The 21128-nt window shown below is 40.6% G+C and overlaps 1 protein-coding gene across 1 annotated transcript in view; it reads right to left on the bottom strand.

Moving 5' to 3' along the window:
- The window catches only part of LOC124721410 (protein-serine O-palmitoleoyltransferase porcupine), a 130093-nt gene extending 110228 nt beyond the window's left edge, over positions 1-19865 (bottom strand). The window contains exons 1-3 of the mRNA XM_047246359.1: positions 19242-19865; positions 7386-7641; positions 7104-7305 (exon numbers count right to left, since the gene is read on the bottom strand). Coding sequence (XP_047102315.1) covers positions 7104-7305; positions 7386-7617 — 434 coding nt within the window. The 5' untranslated portion in view covers positions 7618-7641; positions 19242-19865. The remainder of the gene's footprint in view (positions 1-7103; positions 7306-7385; positions 7642-19241) is intronic.
- Positions 19866-21128: the final 1263 nt, after the last annotated feature.

Raw genomic sequence — 21128 nt, 5'->3', positions numbered from 1 at the left:
CAATTACATGAACACCTTAGCCAGTTTGATCCCTAGTCCACCTTTTACAGTACTCCCAAGATCCAGGATTTGTTAGGCTCCACCAAGGATAAGACAGATGCTCTGCACACTGCACATCATGTACAAGGTAGAGTGTGAGTGTGGACAAGTCTACAGCAGCAAAACCAGCGGGCAAGTAGCAACACTCATCCTGGAGCATGAGAGTTACATTTGACCTGGGCAGCACAACAAATTTTAGTGGTTGAATATCGGAAAGGCTGCAGCAAAAAAATAAAATTGAACGAAACTTACGCACTTGAAGTAGGTAGGGATAGTGGAATGCAAGATCAGAGACACTACTGAAATACTAAAATATTTTAACAACACAAATAGAGAGGATGGCCTTAGTCTTGAAACATCCTTGCTGCAAACCTTCAGAACCCAACAGACTATAGAAACGATCTGAAATCTGAGTGCTACTTACAAGTAACTGCCACTAGGTGATGTATGTACTGTTTGAGGAAACAAAAGTCCAGATCCCATTTGCTGATGGCTACCAATCATGGCACATACTGTAAGGAGCAGCAGACAACAGCAGATCCTCACTCCTTCTACCATAGGAAACCAATCACAATAAATTTTCCTGCAGGAGACCAACAACAGTGTGCAACAATGAATTTGCTAATGGGTGAAAACAATGCAAGTTACATAATAGGGTGCACTGATTCTGATTTCGCAATCTCAGAAATGTTGTAGGATGTCTAGATTTAAAGTTATAGCTGGAGGTTGTATGATATTAAAAGCCTGTGGAGGGGTTAATATCTAGCTGCATCAATAAGACATGTTGGATGTATGATTGTGTATGTATTCTCAAGGTTACCCTGCTTCATGCTTCTGTGGAATGATAGGTGTGCAGTAGTAAAAAGAAACAGGCAGAATTCGACAAGTTCTAAGTTGTCCGCAGGCTACAGCATGCAGGCAGGTTTCAATATGTTCTTTAAAATTAGTTCCCATGCAATTTCCCCCGTTTGTCCATAGCTCTGATTCGAAGGTGACTAGAGAATAGTTTGTGCTAGTATGGGTCTGTGTTTTATTAATCAACAATCACAGTAACATGCATTTAAGTGATTTTGTATACAACGATTCAGTAATTCGGTATATGGTGATTCAATAAATGAAAGACGAATAGGCCAGTTGTGCGATTTGTACAGACTACTTTTGCTATATTTGTGGCAAGTATATGACATCCGACCAGTGCAAGAACATGACCAGAAAGTGACATATAGCTTACAAACATTACTTTGATTGTGAAATCGGAGATCAAACAAAATCCTGGGCTCCTCATCTCTTTTGCACCGTCTGCTACTCCAGCCTAACCCAGTCATTAAATGATAAGTGAAATGTAATGACTTTTGCTGTTCCCATGATCTGATGGGAGTAGCATGATCACCACTCAAATTGTTATCCCTGCTTGGCCAACATTTCCAAGTACAGCAAGAAGAAGTCAAAAATTGTGTATCCAGATTGTCAATCTGCTCTATGCTCTAAGGCCTGTGGCACATGGCACAGATTACCCAGTACCAATTGCTCCTCCATCTGATGCAATGAGCAATGATGAAAGTGATACTGAAGGTAATGACAGTGATGCTGGAGCTATGGAATACATGAATGATCCCAATAATGACATTAAAAAGCCACACATAATCAGCCAAGCTGAACGGGATGACCTGGTTCGTGTTTTTTTCCTGTCAAAAGAAAACTATTGGTTTCCAGACTGAAGGAGTGGAACTTACTTGAGAGACGTGCTACAGTTATACATTTTCGGCATCGCCACATGAAGTTTGTAGCATACTATGCTATTGAACGTGGTGTTTGCTTCTATCGTAATGTGACAGGACTCATAAAGGAACTAGATAGCAAATACATTGCAGAAGAGTGGAGACTTTTTAATGACTGTAGCTCAAGCAGTCTCAAAGCTGCACTACTACGCAATGGCAACCAGAAACCATCAATTCCTATTGCTTATGCCATGGGACTGAAGGAAACTTATGAAACAATGAACACTCTCTTGATGCTGAATAAGTACTCTGAGCATAATTGAAATATCTGTGTCGTTTTGAAGGTTGGAGTCGTCCAATTAGGATTGTAGACTGGGTATACAATGCACATGTGCTTTCTTTGCCTGTGGAACAGTCGCGATGACAAGAATCACTACATAGTGAAAAGCTGGCCACCCAGAAATTTACCTGTAGACAGACAGCACAACATTCAACACGTACCTCTCGTGGATCATAGTGAGATTTACCTACCTCCACTCCATATCAATCTGGACCTCATGAAATAGTTTTTTGCAGTGATGGATAAAACAAAGTGTGGTTTTCAGTACCTAAAAGGCAAGTTTGGAAAGATGAAAACCGACACAAAATTGAAAGCAGGAATCTTCATTGGACCAGAAATACGAAAGTTGACTCAAGGTCCACAATTCAGATTATAGCTCATCGAATGAGAACTAGCAGCTTGGGATGTATTTGTGCTTGTAGTGCACAACTTTCTTGGGAACCACAGAGCAGACAACTACGCAGAAATTGTGGACAACTTGCTGACAGCCTTCCAGCACCTCGGTTGCCGAATGTCACTAAAGATTCATTTCTTGCATTTGCATCTCAGCTCTTTTTGTCAAAGATGGGAGCTGTGAGTGACGAGCACAGTGAAAGATTCCACCAGGAGATGTCCACCACGGAGACAAGATATCAAGGCTGCTTCAATCCGAACATGACAAGGGATTACTGTGGTTTTTGCAGAGAGCAACGGAAGACGTTCACAGTTGGAAAGCAAGGAGCTCTACACACTTTCAAACCAAGCCATTGTCAATTTTAGTGCAACTAAGGGTCCCTGACTCATTTCAGAGGGAAATAAACATTTATAATTCAATTCTTAATTATAACATTTAGTGTTTCATCCCAAAGTACGCACATTAATTTCCCTAAAATTTCTCACATTCGCAATTCAACATAGTTAATAGCATTTTCCTTGATAACCATCACACGTGCATAATTTTTTTCCCTGATGTGCCAAAGCAAATCCGACTGCAGCTCTCTATTCAGCATATATGAATTACTATAAGGAATGGATTTGTTTCATTGTGTTGTTTAATATAAACTATTTTAAAATTGTAACATATGTGAATGCTCAGTAGAATATTAAGATGAAATAAAATCGACCATGGACAACAAAATGCATCAGTAGTGCCAGAAGGAGCCACTGTAACTGTGGCCAAAATTCTGGTCTGATTGAGGGACAGTCATTTTACAATATGATGAGGTACATAACCAGAAAACTTTTCTGTTAACCCTTAATTTAGTTGTATACTTTGTATCACTCATTCAAGATGTCGGGGATGGCACTCGTTAAGTTCATCCATTACATACAATGACAGAAAGAAAATCCCAACACCAAGAAAGAGTTGTGCGACACAAACAGAAGTTGGTAGGTATGTGTCTACATCTGAAAGATGATACCTATTCAAATAATGTGCCATTCTTATGAATGGTAAGAGTAGCAGCACTATGATGATGCAAATCAAGTTTGCTTTAAATATGCACTGTAACGGTCATTAATGTTAGTTACCTTTGAGATTGGACATAGTAAACTGATGTTAGTCAAGAATGCCTTTAAGATAACGAAGGCACTATTATCAACAGCTCACTCACTTTGAATGAGGTCATGTAATAGAGCTATGAGAAGCTGGATATTCCTTCCGTGATATTGCAGAAAGACTTGGCAGGGATGTAGCCATTGTACATGACTGCTGGCAGCAATGGTCACAGGAAAGTGTGGTTGCAAGAGGACTGGGCTCCAGATGGCACGTGGCACTACCAGGAGGGAAGGCCATCATGTTCGACATATGGCAGTGGCACGTTGTACTCCGTCTGCAACAGCAGCAATTCAAGCAGTAGTTGGCACCACAGTGACTCAGTGAACTGTTATATATTGGTTACTTCAAGAACAGCTCTGAGACAGATGTAGTGTGCATTCCACATTCCATTGACCACAAGTCACCAGCATTTGCGACTTCAATGGTGCCACGCGAGAGCTCATGGGGGGGGGGGGGGGGGGGGGGGAGGGGGGGTACGGGCGCGGAGTGGAGGACTGTTGTGTTTTCTAATGAAAACCGGTTCTGTCGTGGTGCCAGTGACTGCCACAAGTAGCTTCAAAGGAGGCCAACGAGAGCCTGCAAAAAAACCTGTCTGTGGCCTAGACACACTGGACCTATATCGGAAGTTATGGTCTGGGGTGCAGTTTCGTATGACAGCAGCAGCAGGATGTGGTAATCCCACACATCCTGACTGCAAATCTGTACGTTAGTCTGGCGATTTGACCTATTGTGCTGCCATTCATGAACAGCATTGCAGGGGTGTTTTCCAACACGATAACTCTCACACACGTACCGCTGATGTAACACAACATGCTCTACAAAGTTTTGACATGTTTCCTTGGCCTGCTTGACCATCAGACCTGTCTCCATTTGAGCATGTATGGGACATCATTGGACGACAGCTTCAGTGTCATCCACAACCAGCATTAACTGTCACTGTACTGACTGACCAAGGGCAAAAGGTATGGAACTTCATCCCACAAACTGACATTGGCATCTGTATGACACAATGCATGCACATTTGCATGCTTGCATTCAACAATCTGTGGTTATACTGGTTATTAATACCAGCATTCCTCATTTGCAATAGCTTTCTCATGCCCACATTAACTTGTGAATTTCTTGAGCTTACATAAACTTGTACACTTGCAACATTAATCATTTAAATATTGTATCTAGACCAATGTATTCCCGACATTACATTACTCAACATTAATCATTTCTTGGTGTTGGGACTTCTTTTCCCATCAGTGTAAATGCAAAGAGCAGTACAACTACAGTGGGACATTGCTTCTTAAGTCGATGGGAAGGGGCCAGGGGAGGGGGATGGGGGTACAGTGCTGTTACCACCGAAGGAACACAGTATTAGCAGTAAGACAGTCTTGTGTAATGAGATGAAATAGTAGTTACTAGGATGTTTTGTTTTGTATGTTCAGCAGTGGTTTTTTTTTTTCTATGACAGTTTTGAAGCGAATTCTGTACCTGCAGTTTGAGTCTGATAAGTGGACTTAGGTACAATTTTTTTTCACTTTATCTGTTTGTTCTGCAGTTTTTCTTCCGGAGGGTAGTAGCTTGTTTTCCAGTTTATAGCTCATTCATTTCACAATTCATTCTAAATGAACACACTGAATATTAATTATTTACTCATTGATCTTATGAAGACTTTTGTGATAAATTGTAACATAGAGAGAGCAATTAATGAGTCTGATAGTGGCACAACAGTGGCAGTCAAAACTGCACTCTTCAGCATCCTCTAGCAAAGCTTCAGAAGAATATGATAAAGTCAGTGCAGTCAAACAAAAACAGTCATCAAGTAAAAATAAAATTACTTTTATGAGACAAAGTTTTAAATACTGAAATGTTGGATTATTCACTCTTTTCTTAGTTTTTGCAATTAGACTGAATGAGAATTGGGAGCATAAAGTTGATTGTGTTAATGATAGGTTAATTTTGGCTTATGCACCATTATTAGTAAATAAGAAATTACAGCTGGAATATTAGATTTTTAAACTTTTTCAGTGTTTTTGATATTTAAATTTAGGAAATTTTAAATTTTATAATCAGTTTGATAGATTGGTTAAAACTTAAAAATCATCTGAAGGCAGATCCACTGTGTTAAAAATTTTGTGTACAGTGTTACTCAGATCAAACTTTTGGTGGTACAGTAGAGTACCACTGCATGGTTTAGATTGGTACCAGGCCAGTATTATGAGGGCTTGTTGCAAAGTAGTGACTATGAATTTTTCATGTAACACCTTCTAAAGCTTTTTGAATAAAACAAATGTTATTAACATTCTGCATCTTTATTTTACGTGTCTACATGATTTATTTCTCAACACAGTCACCCTGGCAATGACAACATTCCTTCCAACAAAAGACCAGATTGTTGACACCATCACTGTAGAACCTCTGACTCTGCTTGCACCACATCATCAGTATCAAATTGAAGGTGTCCTTTAAAATTCTGGAAACAGATGAAAATTGGATGGGGCCCAGTCAGGACTGTATGGAGAATGATTAGTGACAGTGAACCCAAGTCATTGGATTGTTGCATATGTTGCAGTGCTTCTGTGTGGTCTGGCATTGTCATGCTGAAGGAGAGGGTGCTCCATTTATGGATGAACTCTACTTAGCCTGTTAGCAGCAGCTGATATAAGTTGCCGAATACTGCAGACTGGACCTGCTCGTGGCCCATAAATATGGTTGTTGAGCTGTCCAAAAGAAGACGACGATGTTGGCACGTATCTGATGGTGTGATGTCAGCTTGAAGTACTGAACCATCTGAACATCTTTGCGACCAGGATTCGACATGGATCTGAACTGTTCTTGAAGGACTCCCATAAAAATGCATATCAGTTGCCACAGTTTTGGGTTATTTACGCAAGCCAGTTCTTGAACCTTATACCTGGATCAGCTGAGCTGAAGCTGCAAATAACATCGCCATACACACTGATGTCACAGCTGCTCATGGCTTTGCAGTGTCTGCCTATGCCCAGGAACCACTGATGTACAGACTCATAGTGTCTACCTGATATGTTGCTTAGTGGGGCACACTGACAACCCTCTGCTACCTACTTCACATCCATTACAGTACTGCATCATGGATATTAGGAGATAACTTACAAAATATGCTCTTCATTTATCAGAGTCTGCAGCGTTAGTAGCTTCCTAAAAGAGAAGTGTCGAACGACAAAAAATGCTGGTAGTGTAGACTGATCACCTGACTTGTATTATACCTGTAAAGAACTGTGCTGTGAAGTACCGTACTGTAAATAAATCTTAATATAATTATGAAACTTTGGATTTCAATCATCATTTGACTGCACTTAGATTTGGGTGCACTATGTGTGTGTGTGTGTGTGTGTGTGTGTGTGTGTGTGAGAGAGAGAGAGAGAGAGAGAGAGAGAGATGAAACAATTATTTTTAAAAATCTTTCTTTTACTGTTATGTTTCAGAAACTTCTACTTACCAGATAATGAGAAAACCGACTGAAACAACTCCCATGATTGGACCTCTATGCCTTTTCAAAAAACATGAGACAAGAAACAGCAGGAAATAGGCACCAGTAGCAAATCCTATTATGTAATACATGGTACTGTGGAAAAAGTGATGTAATATCACCAGACCAGTTCCAGCAGAAACAGAATGGCATACCAGTGCTGGAACCTTCACTGAAAATGTGATATATATTAGAATCAAATAAATGTACATAGTGAGGATTGTCAAGTAAAACATTTTCTTATTAACATACCCCACTGGGTCGAGGCACGGAAGAGAAAACACCAAAGTAATAATTTGCCTATGTGATTCAGGCCATCTCTTAACGTAGGTTCGATACAGAGTTCTAAAAGTTCTGTAACTCTGACACTGTCTGTTCCATCATCCTCCTCATACCAAAGATGTGTGGATGGTACATACAAATCCTCGTAAACTGGTGACATATCATCCATTTCGTCAACAAAATCATAGTCAAAATCATTCATGGTTTACTGTCCACTTCAATTAACCTATTAAAACAAAAGGAAAGAAAATCACTGCAGAAAACAGCAAGGAAAAAGTTAAAGCAACCTAATTATTTGAAGAAATTTTATTTGAATATTTTCTTTAGCTTGGAGGTAACGTTATTTCGCTAGTGTCATTGCTCAAGATAGACTACACTATGTATTCTGATTTAACTTCCCAACAAGGCCATTAGGTCTAGACAGAAAATTCTACCACTTCATCCCTTGCCACAATAAGAAAGTACTGCTAAATATTCCTGCTGCGTAAACTACCATAGGACAAGCTGGAATAAGAGCACCATCAGTGTAACATACACAATAATAAGTTACAGGCGCATGTAACGTATGATGGCATGAGAATTGCATACGAAACATTTTACATAAAGAATTAGCTTCGGGAAATATAAATAATGGAAATGCATCACCATATAGTTGAGGCATTGAATGATCGATAGGAACAAAACTAAACAAGACTGAAACAACATAGACATACAAAGACTCTCTCTCTCTCTCTCTCTCTCTCTCTCTCTCTCTCTCTCTCTCTCTCTCTGCACAGCTACACTGTCACAGTGGACTAGTTGCACCAGTACTGCAACTGGATTGGGTGAGATGCTATATCAGATAGAGTGGGTGAAGGGAGACAATGTGAGGTGGGTATTGAGGGGAGAAATGGGGAGACAGCACAGTTAGACAGAAAGATAACTGATTGCTGAGACAGGGAGTCAGGATGGTTACTGAATGGGAATGTGACACTGACGAGCTTTGTCTGATGCAGGGTGAGGTGTGTTGTGTGTGGTGCACATTGACGTGGAGGAGTGGACAGGGAGAGGGACATAGAACAAAGGATGAGAGAGACTGGAAAGGAGAGTGGTGGGACAGAATTGTGGGGAGCTGGGGACATGGTTTGAGATGGCTGGGGGATAGGGCCTAGTGGGGATTGGAGATGAGGATATAATTGTGTGCCACAAACAAATCACCCTACCTACACTAGACTGAGTTCACTGATACCACATTACTATCCCGTGCACTTGCTGATTCCTCTCAGCTACTAACCATCCTCCTCTCTAACCCCCTACCCCCACCCAGAACCAATCTCCCATCATTCACTCCACCTGGTATAACCCCTCATCCTAGTTGTGCTTCAGTGTCAGTAAAATTTAACCGCCTGGACAACACAGCCGTGGACATGTATATGTATGTGCATGCACATAGTACAAATAAACTCAAGAGTCTCATTATGCACCTATAGATCACTCAACACATCACATCAACAATATGGCAAGTTGCTACATGTACTCCTTCCATTTACAGCACGAATTTTCACTCTGATGGGGAGTATGTGCTGATTTGAAACTCCCTGCCTTATTAAAACTGTGTGCTGGACATGAGAAGATGAAGTACTGGTGGAAGTAAAGCTGTGAGGGTGGATCCTGACCTGTGTTGGGATAGCTCAGTTGGTACAGCACTTGCCCACAAAAGGCAAATTCCCAGGTTCGATCCCCAGTCCAGCACACAATTTTAATCTGCCACGAAGTTTCACACTTCCATTATTTATATTCCATGGACATCCATTACTATAATAATGAGAAACCTTTGTACAACATGGGTGTCACATTTTCTGAACACTTACCAAAAATAAACTTTAAGAAAAAATTCCCAGCAGTGTTTAGGACACGTCAAATACAATATAACTGATCTTGTGTGTCGATTTGTTTGTATGTATGTATGTATGTATGAGATGTGGATATATCAACTCACATAAAAAATGAAACTGTAATTAAAGCACTGGCTGAAAGCTGAAGGCTAGTGTTCTTGGGATGCAAAAACAACAACTGGCAAATACTATGGCAGTCTTCGAGACAAACCGAATGAAAAAATATGGAAGATGAGACCAGGCTTAAAAAGAAAAAATACTGAGGGTTTTGAAATACAAATTGTTGGAATATACACCACCCTCTTAATTCCATCCACTCACACATCGGAAGTAATTTGTGGCCTGAAAATTTTTCTAGCCAAATGCAGATGCTATGGCAGCTGTAGCGCATTTTCCAGAATTTCTGGAATCACACTTTGAAGACAGAACCTACTCTTCAGAAAAATGATGGACTACATTTGTTGATCCACAAAAGCACTACACTGAAAAGTTGGAGTTTTTTAATGTAAAAACCAGAGTCCTTGACTGCCAGGCCAAAAACTCGGCATCTTGCCCCTGCATTTCCTCATTGAGCTAAAATATTCTCACTAAACACCTCACTGTGCATTAACTGACTGTATTTCTGTTTGTCATAAAGAGACTGTGGAGATATGAAAGAGTTTATTTCTCAGGACTGTAACTACATACATCTGCAGGGTGTCTGTAACATTTCTTCTGACAAAAATGAGAGAGGAGGACACATTTCCCATAATGTCACAGGTACCATGGAATAGCTACCATTAAAGTTCTGTAGAAATTCCATTGCAAAACCAAGTTAATGTGCAAAAAATTTACATGCTAGTTAATGGTCACATTTCTGAGTATAACAACTTACTGATTCTGATAACATGTACATTAGTAATTGTTACAGCGAAAGTTGCTGAGACCACTCTTAAAGAGGTCATTTTTCTCAATATAAATTATCAGTAACTACATCCTACCACCCCCCCCCCCCTACCGCCACCCAAACAAATGACTCGAGATGCATACTCCTACACATTTAATGGTTGCGTTTCTTTCCAGTGACTGAGCGCCAATTGTGTAATCAAACAATAATTATTTTTTCCATCTATTTAGTCACATCTGTTTACGGTGCGAGTCAATTGTCAGTCCCTGACTTATGAGACTGGTCATCATTTGTCATCATAGTGACTATGGTTACGAAAGTTAATAAATCAGTCAAGAGGGATAGGAGAGGGTTTTTGCTAGAAAGGGCAGATAAGCAGTTGTTAGCATCTGACTTAGACAATTAATTGCAGTCACTTAGTTGCAGAATGGTGGACATAGAGGAATTATGGATAAAGTTTAAACAGATTGTAATTTGTGCTCTGGACAAGTATGCGCCTAATAAGTGTATTATGGACGGAAAAGAACCACTATGGTTTTACAACATAATTCGGAAAATGTTGCGGAAGCAAAGGCTGTTGCCTTCTCTATTCAAAAGGGGACATGCAAATGACAACAGGCAAAGATTGGTAGAGATTCGTGCATCTGTGAAAAGATCTATGTGCAAAGCACAGAACTACCACCATCATCAGACCTTTGCTAACCATCTGGCACAGAACCCAAAAAAATTCTGGCCCTATGTAAAATCACGAAGTGGTTCTAAGGTTCCCATCCAGTCAGTCATTGATCAGTCTGGTTTGGCAGTAGAAGACAGCAAATGTAAGGCCGAAGTTTGAAATTACATATTTAAGAAATCATTCCTGCAGGAATATTGTACAAACGTACTGTTGTTTGACCATCGCACAGAGTCCCATACGGGTGGCACAGTTACGAGCATCCCTGGCGTAGAGAAACAGCTGAACGAGTAAGTTGCCAGGTACAGATGGAATCCCCACACTGTTTTACAAAGAGTACCCTATGTCATTGGCTCCTTTCTTAGGTTGCAATTACCGCGAATCCCTCCACCAGTGGAAAAAGCCAAGTGATTTGAAAAAAGTGCAGGTGACTTCTACGTATAAGAAGGGTAAAAGAACAGACCTGCAAAATTACAGACCAATATCCCAAACTTCGGTTTGCTGCTGAATTTTATAGCATATTCCAAGTTCAAATATAATGAATTTCCTACAGACTAAAAGTTCATACCCACAAAACAGCCTGGCTTTAGAAAGAATCACTAGTGCGAAACTCAGGTTGCTCTTTTTTTACACGATATACTGTGTACTATGGATGAAGGGCATCAGGCAGATTCCATATTTCTACATTTCCAAAAAGCATTCAACACGGTACACCAGTGCAGACTGTTAACAAAGGTACGAGCATACAGAACAGGCTCCCAAATATGTGACTGGCTCGAAGACCCAGTAGGTTGTCCTCAACAGCAAGTGTTCATTGGAGACAGCAGTAACATCAGGGGTGTCCGAGAGAAGTGTGGTAGAACGTTCCATTTACTATATACACAAACGATCTGGCAGGCAGTGTGGGCAGCAGTCTGTGATTATTCACTGATCATGCTGTAGTGTACAGGAAGGTGTCAGAGATCAGTACTGTAGGATGAAACAAGATGACCTAGACAAAATTTCTAGTTGGTGTGATGAATAGCAGCTGGTTCTAAATGTAGAAAAATATAAGTTAATGTGGACGACTAGTAAAAACAACCCAAAATGTTCAAAAACAGCATTAGTAGTGTCCTGATTGACACAGTCATGTAATTTAAATATCTGAGCGTAACATTGTGAACCGATATGAAATGGAACGAGCATGTGAGAATTGTGGTAGGGAAGGCAAATGGTTGACTTCAGTTTAGTGGGAGAATTTTAGGGAACTGTGGTTCATTTGTAAAGGAGACCACATACAGGACACTGTACGATCTGTTATCGAGCGTGTGGGATCCGCACCAGGTCGGATTGAAAGAAGAGAAGAAATAAGTTCAGAGGCGAGCTGCTAGATCTGTTACTGGTAGATTCAATCAGCATGAAGTGTTACGGATACGCTTTAGGAACTCAAAGTGGGAATCCCTGGATGGAAGAAGACATTCATTTTGAAGAACACAACTGATAAAGTTTAGAGAACTAGCATTTCAAGCTGACTGTAGAACGATCCTACTGCTGCCAACATCCACTTCGTGTAGGGACCATGAAATTAAGATATGAGAAATTAGAGCTCATATGGAGGCATACAGAGAGCCGTTTTTCCCTCGTTCTATCTGCAAGTGGAACAGGAAAGTAAATGACTAGTAGTGGTACACCACACCCTCCGGCATGCACCATGCGGTGGCTTTCGGAGTATGTAGGTAGGCGTACTTGTACATTGCTCCCTCCTAGATCATCCCGCATTAAGCTACAATTTTCTGGTGTTGCTAATTCTTGAAATACAACGATGTCAGCTGATAACACACCCTCATATAGCTTCCAGGGTTATCTACCTGATTATTGATAGAATCAGCCTTATTACACTATTGGCTTATTTGAAACTGGTCCCCCTCCAAAGCTGGGAGGTCAGCATAGGTGGCTGCCAAGCGGAGGACCCAGGTTCAATTCTCAGTGCTGCCAAGGATTTTTCCTTGGTGGGAGGAATGGCATGTGATGCACTCAGCCTTGTCGAGGTAACTGAAGCTAAATGACCAACAGCAGTGACTCCATGATCTAGAAAGTTTGCAAAATGGGGATAGGTGTGCATTGACTACATGCATCTCCCTACTGCATCCGTGCGACGCCATATGGCTGAGGATGACGTAGCAGACAGTAGGCGTCCCTTGGGTCTTCATGGCCTGGCAAGAAGCTTGGGCAAGGGCCATCTGGCACGACAGCCATTGCCGGGCATTCGGATGCTCCAGGATGACAAGCAACCACTCCTAGGCTTACATGAAGAGGTCACACCTCAGGTATCAGAAATGTGAGCCCCGTGTTTTCAGGGGGTTCAACCAAAAGGGTACATAGCGAACCCACCACATGGGCTGGCTACCGTGCTGGCTCTGTACCCTAGCATCAGACAACGATGTGAAGGAAAAGATGGAAGGAACTAGGAGGGCACACGCCGGAGACACTAGGTAAGGTGCTCTTCCCCAAATGGCTCATGCTATGGAATAGAAATTTAGTAATAGATATCAAACCCCAGAGGGGGGCCAGAGAATGCCAAAAGGATGAGATAATTACTCAATAAAACCAAATCGCAAAGCTAACATAACCAGGAGGATAGTGGGGCCAACATAAACAAGGACACCAGGAGAGGTAGAAGAGAGGGCGGAGGGGAAGGATCAAATACAAGAAAGGAGGGGAAGGGAAAGGAAATGCAGCCTGGGAAAGAAGAAAGGCTGCAATAGCTCGGGGCCCTGTGCTCACCACGCACATACTCACGAAAGGACTGTGAGCCCCCTGGGGGCAAGTGCCGTTCTGTTCGAATTACCTTGATGATACTGTCATCTCAGGTTGTACGACAGAGGAACACACTGCCAATTTGCGTACTCTTTTTTCGAGTGCTGTCAGATGCAGGAGTCAAGTGTTGTCTCAAAAAGTGTGGCCTTTTTCAGACAGAACTACAATACTACAGTCAGTATGTGCATCCACCCCAACCCCCCCCCCCCCACCTCATTTGCTTGCAATCTGACCTGCCTGTTCTTTACAATGTATCTGCACTGCAGTCCGTCCCAATAAAGCAAGTAAAGCATCATTTTAGAAAAAAATTTTGAAAATTAGAGACAATGTTGATAATATCATAATCAAGGAAGAACCAAATGCAGTGAAGAGAAGCTGCAAGGATAAGTATACAACAAGGAATGTAGCAGCAATAGAAGTCATTTTCATCTTACATTCCCTCCTTTCAAGATACTGTCCATTCTGTTCAACCGCCCTAAATCTAGATCTGCATAGCTACTCCCCATGCCACCATACAGGGTGTGGCGGAGGGTTTAGTCATTGCCTTCCCTGTTCCACTCATAAATAGAGCATGGGAGAAACAACTGTCTATATAGCTCTGTATGAGCCCGTAATTTCTCGTATCTTAGTTTAATGATCCTTACACGCAGTGTATGTTGGCAGCAGTAGAATAGTTTGGCAGTCAGCTTCAAATGCCAGTTCTCTAAATGTTCTCAATAGTATTTCTTGAAAAGAACATTGCATTCCCTCCAGAGATGCCCATTTGAGTTTGCACAGCATCTCTCTAACACTTATATGTTGTTCAAACCTACTGGTAACAAATCTAGCAACCTGCCTCTGAATTGTTTCAATGTCTTCCTTCAATCTGACCTGGTATGAATGCCAAACACTCGAGCAGTACTCAAGAATAAGTCACACAGTATTCTATATGTGGTCACCTCTAAACGTAAACCACTCCTTCATAAAATTCGCCCAATAAACCGAAGTCGACCATCTGCCTTCCCTACCACAGTTCTCACGTGCTCATACCATCTCATATCTCTTTCCAATGTTACACCCAGATATTTAAATGACTTGACTGTGTCAAGCAGCACATTAGTAACACTATATTCGAACATTACAGGTTTGTTCTTCCTATTCATCTGCATTAACTTACATTTTTCCACATTCAGAATTAGCTGCCATTTGTCGAAGTCCCTTGGTGTTTCTGACAGAATTACAATGTAATAGGCAAACTTCGAAGTTTTTACTACTTCTCTCTGAACTTATTCCTTCTCCATATTTTTCTTTGGTTTTCTTTATTGCTTACTCAATATACAGACTGACTAATGTATTGAGGGTAGGCTACAACCCCCTGCCCTACTTCCTTGTCAACTGATGCTTCCCATTCATGCCCACTGACTCTCGTAACTGCAGTCTGGTTTCTGTACTAGATATAAATAATAACTATTCACTGACTTGTATTTCACACCTGCTACCTTCAGAATTTAAAAGATTGTATTCCAACCAACACTGTCAAAAGCTTTCTCAAAACCTAGAAATGCTATAAATGTAGGTTTGCCTTTCCTTAACCTATCTTCTAAGATTAGAATTGCCTCACATGTTCTTACATTCCTCCACAACTCAGACTGACTGTCCCTGAGATCCGCTTCTACCAGTTTTTCCATTCTTCTGTAAATTATTCGTGTCAGTATTCTGCCATCATAATTTACTGATCTGATAGTTTAGTAATATTCACAGATGCAAGCACCTGCTTTCTTTGAAATTGGAATTATTACATTCTTCTTTCAACTGTCCCATAATTCTTCCACACCATGTGAAACAGTTTTCTCATTGCTGGCTCTTCCAAGAATATCAAAAATTCTTAAGGAATGTTGTCTACTCCAGTGGCCTCGTTTTGACTTAGGTCTTTCACTGTTCTATCAAATTCTTCTCACAGTATCATTACTCCCTCTTCCATTGCTATAATATTGCCTTCACATTCATTTCCATTGTTTACAACCCCTATACATTCCTTCCAACTTTCAAGTTTCCCTTCTTTGCTTGATACTGGCTTGCCATCTGAATTCTTGATAATCATACAGTTGCTTCTCTTTTCTCCAAAAGTTGCTCTAATTTTTCTGTAGGCAGTATCCCCTTTTTGCCAGTTACGTGTGTTTATATAGCCTTATTTTTGTCCTTTCGTCATTCCTGCTTAGCCATTTTGCACTTACTGTCAATCTTATTTTTAGATGCCTGTACTCCCTTTTGCCCACTTCATTTGCTGCATATTTATATTTTCTCCTTTCACAAATTAAATTCAGTATCAACCTTCTTTCGTGATTCTTAAGCCAAGTGTTAGCAATGATTAAATTATGCTCTGTACAAAATTCTACCACACTGGTTCCTCTTTCATTTCTTTCCCCCATACCATATTTGTGAACTATTTACTATCTTTTTCTACTAAATTCCAGTCAACTGTAACAATCTCCTTTCACTACCTGAATAATTTCCTTTATCTCATCATACATGCTCTCAATCTCTTCATTATCAGCAGACCTAAGTGGTATATGCACTTTCACTACTGTGGTGGGTGGTGTGCAGAAGGTAAAAGACAGGGAAATCATCCACACACAATGAACACTGCATAGGACTTCTTGTTGTTGACATTACACTGTTAATATCTATATGAAACACGGAAACACTTAATTACAATACTTTTTCTCTGCGAGTTGAGAAATAGTTCTGACATCCATATAAAGTTAAAAAGGGGTGAGGAGGATTCCTTTGCTATGCACTATGAGATGCTGCAGCCTGCTGTAATTGACTATATCATAGCCAAGTGATGTGCCATGAGCCACGAATAATGCAAAATTCAGTTCTCACATAGAAAAGGACAGTTGCATTCTTAATAAACTGAATACCCAATTGCCAATCTCGGTGGCCACTTTGTGGCATCAAAAAGCTGGATCTTGAGTAGGGGTGGTGATAACTAGTAGAGAGTTTTGCCATTGTTTGGGCGATGTCTCACAGATTGTTCTGGAAACTTATAATCCACATTACAGCAACCATTGGGCACCTCCCACCTCTCCCAGAAATCATCCTACTGATCTCCCCACTAACTCTATTTTTAGTTGAATGTTTTGTGGTGTTTAGATACTGTTGCTACAATCTCTTCTTGCTCCCTTTAATAATTCCATGCTTTCTGCCCTTGTTACCCAAAAGGCTACGAGGTGCTCTGCAACTGACCAGCACTCAAACCAATGCAGAACTGTCTGCATGCCACAGATTGCAGAATGGAAATTGTGACTACCGGGTGTCATGTTGCCATTCCCGCCTATTCCTGAGCAGTCACAGTGATCGAACACAGCAAACTGGCTGTACAGTGCCCATTTCACCTTCCCGAGCACTTACTATAGTGGCTTCCTTTTGTTCACTGTTTTGCCCGTCCAGTGAATCCAGATCAAGTGCAAGCTATCAATCCCTTGCCATTGAGCAAAGGGTGCAAGGGATGGTGAGCATATTGAGGCTGATACCACAAGGAATCCTGTTGAAGTGCTTAAATTGTGTGCTCTTGCTCCCGTTACATTACTTTACATTAATTAAATTCCATGGAACCGATGGAGAGTGATGTCTGGGATGTGGAAAGAAGTCATAGATGTCTAAAAGATATGTGCAATGGGATTATGAGGCTCTCGCCAGGTCTACCCCTCAAGCGGGTAGTTGCAGAGTCCAATGCCAAATTGTGGATGTTAAAATTGCCACATAGGATGACGGGTTCAGGAAGCTGCATAGTGAGTTCAGTAAGAACCTCTCTAAGAGCCTTTCATCTACAACTTCATTTGGAGGCAGGTAGGGGGAACAAATTACACACATTCACTGATAAAGCAACTGCTTGGAAACTGATGGTGAGGGAAAGATGTGACAAGTGGTATGCATTCTTTACATAAACAGCCACTCTTTTAGCACTTTCTCCACTATGGTTTTGCTTTTTGTAGAGAATGTAGCCATGAAGCTAGTAGTTTTAATTTCTCCTCATGCGTCCTGAAGCCATTCCTGTTCCACTGCAGCATGGAAGCCTTCTTAGCTATGAGATTTTTCTCTTTCCTTCCTCTGCCATTCCTCCATGATGGAAGCAGAGAAGGGATTAGGGAGGGCGGGTTACTTTAAGGATACTTGTCTGTTCCATCAGGCAGACATTGATATCAATACCTCTATAAGAATGGGTGTCAGATGATTTGTCAGACAGGAGCAAGGTCACAGTGATAGACTAATCTGTACCAGATATTTCCACCTCAACAGCCTTTTGTATTTACAGGTCCACAGCCACAGTGAATTTCTTGAGGGAAGTCTTTTTACTTGGTATGCTGTTTCATTATGAGACAATCACTATTTCATTATTTAGTGATTAGTTAAGTTCGCCCCCTTGGGCATTACTGAGCTACATCACAACTGAAAATTGTAATGCATACAGCACGATATATTCCACACATTTGTGTGGAGGAATCAAGCTGCAATAGCAACACTAATCATGGTTTCCCCACAAACATTGTAGTTACATGGTCGACCATTTCAGACGTGAAACCCATACATAAAAAGAAAAAAATGCCACCCTTACACAGGTTTTGTGACTGTGCCAGCATACAACACATTAAAATACAATGGTGTAATTATTTAAAATGAATACAATGGCCTGGTCAGCTTCTTAAAATCAAAACTGATGACTGATGGGTAAGGCCTTAGTTGGCAGCTCCTGCTTTGTTTGCTACATTAAATGTTATATCTATATGCTACAGATATTGATTTATTTTGAATTACAGCAAACCAGACAACCTGTGAAACAATGCAGCAGCATGGTGTCACTGCTGATACACAATTAGCATCAACATGTTTTGATTCCACCAACACTGTAGCAGATTATCCATAGGAGATATTTCCGTTCTAAAACTTTTGTAATGTTGTTGTGTGAGAAGTCTTGCCATGAGCTCCTGGTCACTTATTACCCTTTTCCATAGACATGCCATTTTAGATATGGAATTACTCGTGACTCCAGTGCACTGCACACTGGGTGGGTAAACTAGCTCAAGTCATATAAATAAAAGAAAGAATTATGGGGAACACAAAAAATACAAGGAAAACTGCTGCCAACTGTTATGCTCCTATTTTCTTGAAGTGCAACAGTACTAACACTCTCAGTTAGTGCCCCCACAGAAAATTTACAGTCTGCCACACTATGCTGACCTGATCCACAGTTTTCAGAACCATAAATGTCACTTGTAACTGTAAGTTCTCTGTCCTACAGACATTTGTAAATTTAAATATTGATGAAACGCGCATAATCTCAGTTTATGGGTGTATGTAAACACTCTCTGATCAGATCTACGTTCTATATTATTCCACTACTTAGAAGATTTGAAATATAAACATGTCCACAAACTAATGAAAATTATAAATACAAAACATTTAAGTGTCACCCTTGGACTGCACTTACTTTATGAGAAACTGCTCCTTACCCCTTGGTTATACTTGAGAAAGCTCTAGAAATTAACCATTATTAAAAAATCTTATGATGAACCACCACAATTCTAGAAAAGCAACTGGTCTGTAATTGAACTTACCGCAGACAGAAAGTTTTCATTTCTGAAACTTCATCTCCAACAATTGTTTCGCAGCTGCTTTGTAATAAAATAGAATTTTACAGCAGTACTCATTCGTAAATTTTCGAACAACTTCCGTGAGTTTCGTTGCTATTCATTGCCGTAGGTTCTGTAATATCGTAGTGCATGTAACGTTTCTTCTGCTGGTAACATCCATCGCTCCATCCTTACAACTTGTGGCTACGGTTCACAAACACGCATGTGGAAAGCGCTGCAAATTTCAGTTTAATTCATGGCAAGGCACTAGGAGATTCGAGCAACCATTATACTGTTAACCACGAATTAAAATATAACTGCTATACAGTTTACACGCAAGCTAAATGCTAGGATCCTTTATAACTCCTTTGTTCATACATCTACGCTAATGTTTATTTTATTTCTGGCGGGATTACTGCGTACACTATAACACTTGTAAGTGTAGTGCATCTCACTGTGATTTTGCTACATAATTCACTGTAAAATGCAAATACTGTTTCGCTTTACTGCCACATTATGCCTTATACATTCATGTACTTTCCATTTGGTATTTAAATGTTGTTTGTTTGAAAATCATAAACATCCCTGCTATCAAAGATATTATGTTCTGACATACCAAACACCGCTGGTACATGAGCTTTAAGAAAACTTCTCCACAGGCTCCTATAGGTCTGCGTGGATAGGGCACATCATTTCTGCGCAGACAAATCTTAGTGTGTAGATTGTAAATTGCTGCCGTACATTTGATCGACATTTCTCAGATCTGTGGGTGCAAAGCACAGTTGCGCAGATTAACCGTAGGAGTGAAAATCGCCGCAAATCTGGCGTGTAAGTTGGGTCCGAGTCAGTATCAAACCAGGCTGGCCATGTGATTTTTGGGATGATGCTGTTTGTTTAAATTTTGTGATAAAAGTGAAACTTGACTTACGTTTACATACATTTGAGTACCAGCAACAACTATGGCGCAGTATTGTTGTTGTTACAGATGCAAACTAGGACCTGTCAATTTTCATGGTTATGTAAACAAAGTCTAATTACAATTGTCATATTGATATGAGTCACTTCATATATTGGAAAACATCAAGACACAGTGTTATAAAGTCTTATATTGTAGAGCTTATTTCTTTTCTTTTTTTAGCTACATGTTTATGAGACAAGTGCTAGATTTGTAATTTATTTGTGTGAAACATGTAATTACATGCATAGCAATTGGTAGTACAAAACAACAGTATACAATCCAATTTTACTTTATATCTACATCCATACTCCGCAAGCCACCTGACGGTGTGTGGCGGAGGGTACCCTGAGTACCTCTATCAGTTCTCCGGAAATACGGAAGCGTCCGATCCCGCCCGTCTCTCTGACCCATGACGTCACAAATATGGCGGAAACGAGCATAAACCACGATTCCAATATGGCGCATATATAGTCGTTATGTACACATTGTGAGGACGAAAATACATCGAAAAACAAACACACACACTTTCCACAAGAAGCCTAATGACACTAACGGGACAAGCGCGGGAAATGGGGTGTTTTGCGTGGGGGGGGGGGGGGGGGCAAACTAAATATAAACAAATTTAGACGCCTACCCCACACAAAAAGACGAAAAAAACCGACATCACAAAACTCCCCAAATACCACTAAACAATATTATCTGGAATCGGACACTTCCCTTGACCTATATAGCTCAACAGCAGCTCCCGCTCCCATAAATTAGGATCAGACACTTCCCTTGGCCTATATAGCTCAAAAACATCTCCTGATACCAACATACACAGCCACACATCGGGATCTAACACTTCCCTTGACCTGCGCACTTAATTTTATCCGTGATATCCATTCCTGAACAAAAACAACCGATTAATTTTA

This window comes from Schistocerca piceifrons, chromosome X (genome assembly GCF_021461385.2).
Source record: "Schistocerca piceifrons isolate TAMUIC-IGC-003096 chromosome X, iqSchPice1.1, whole genome shotgun sequence".
In the NCBI taxonomy this organism is placed as follows: Eukaryota; Metazoa; Arthropoda; class Insecta; order Orthoptera; family Acrididae; genus Schistocerca; species Schistocerca piceifrons.
This window is presented reverse-complemented; position numbering and strand designations above follow the sequence as displayed.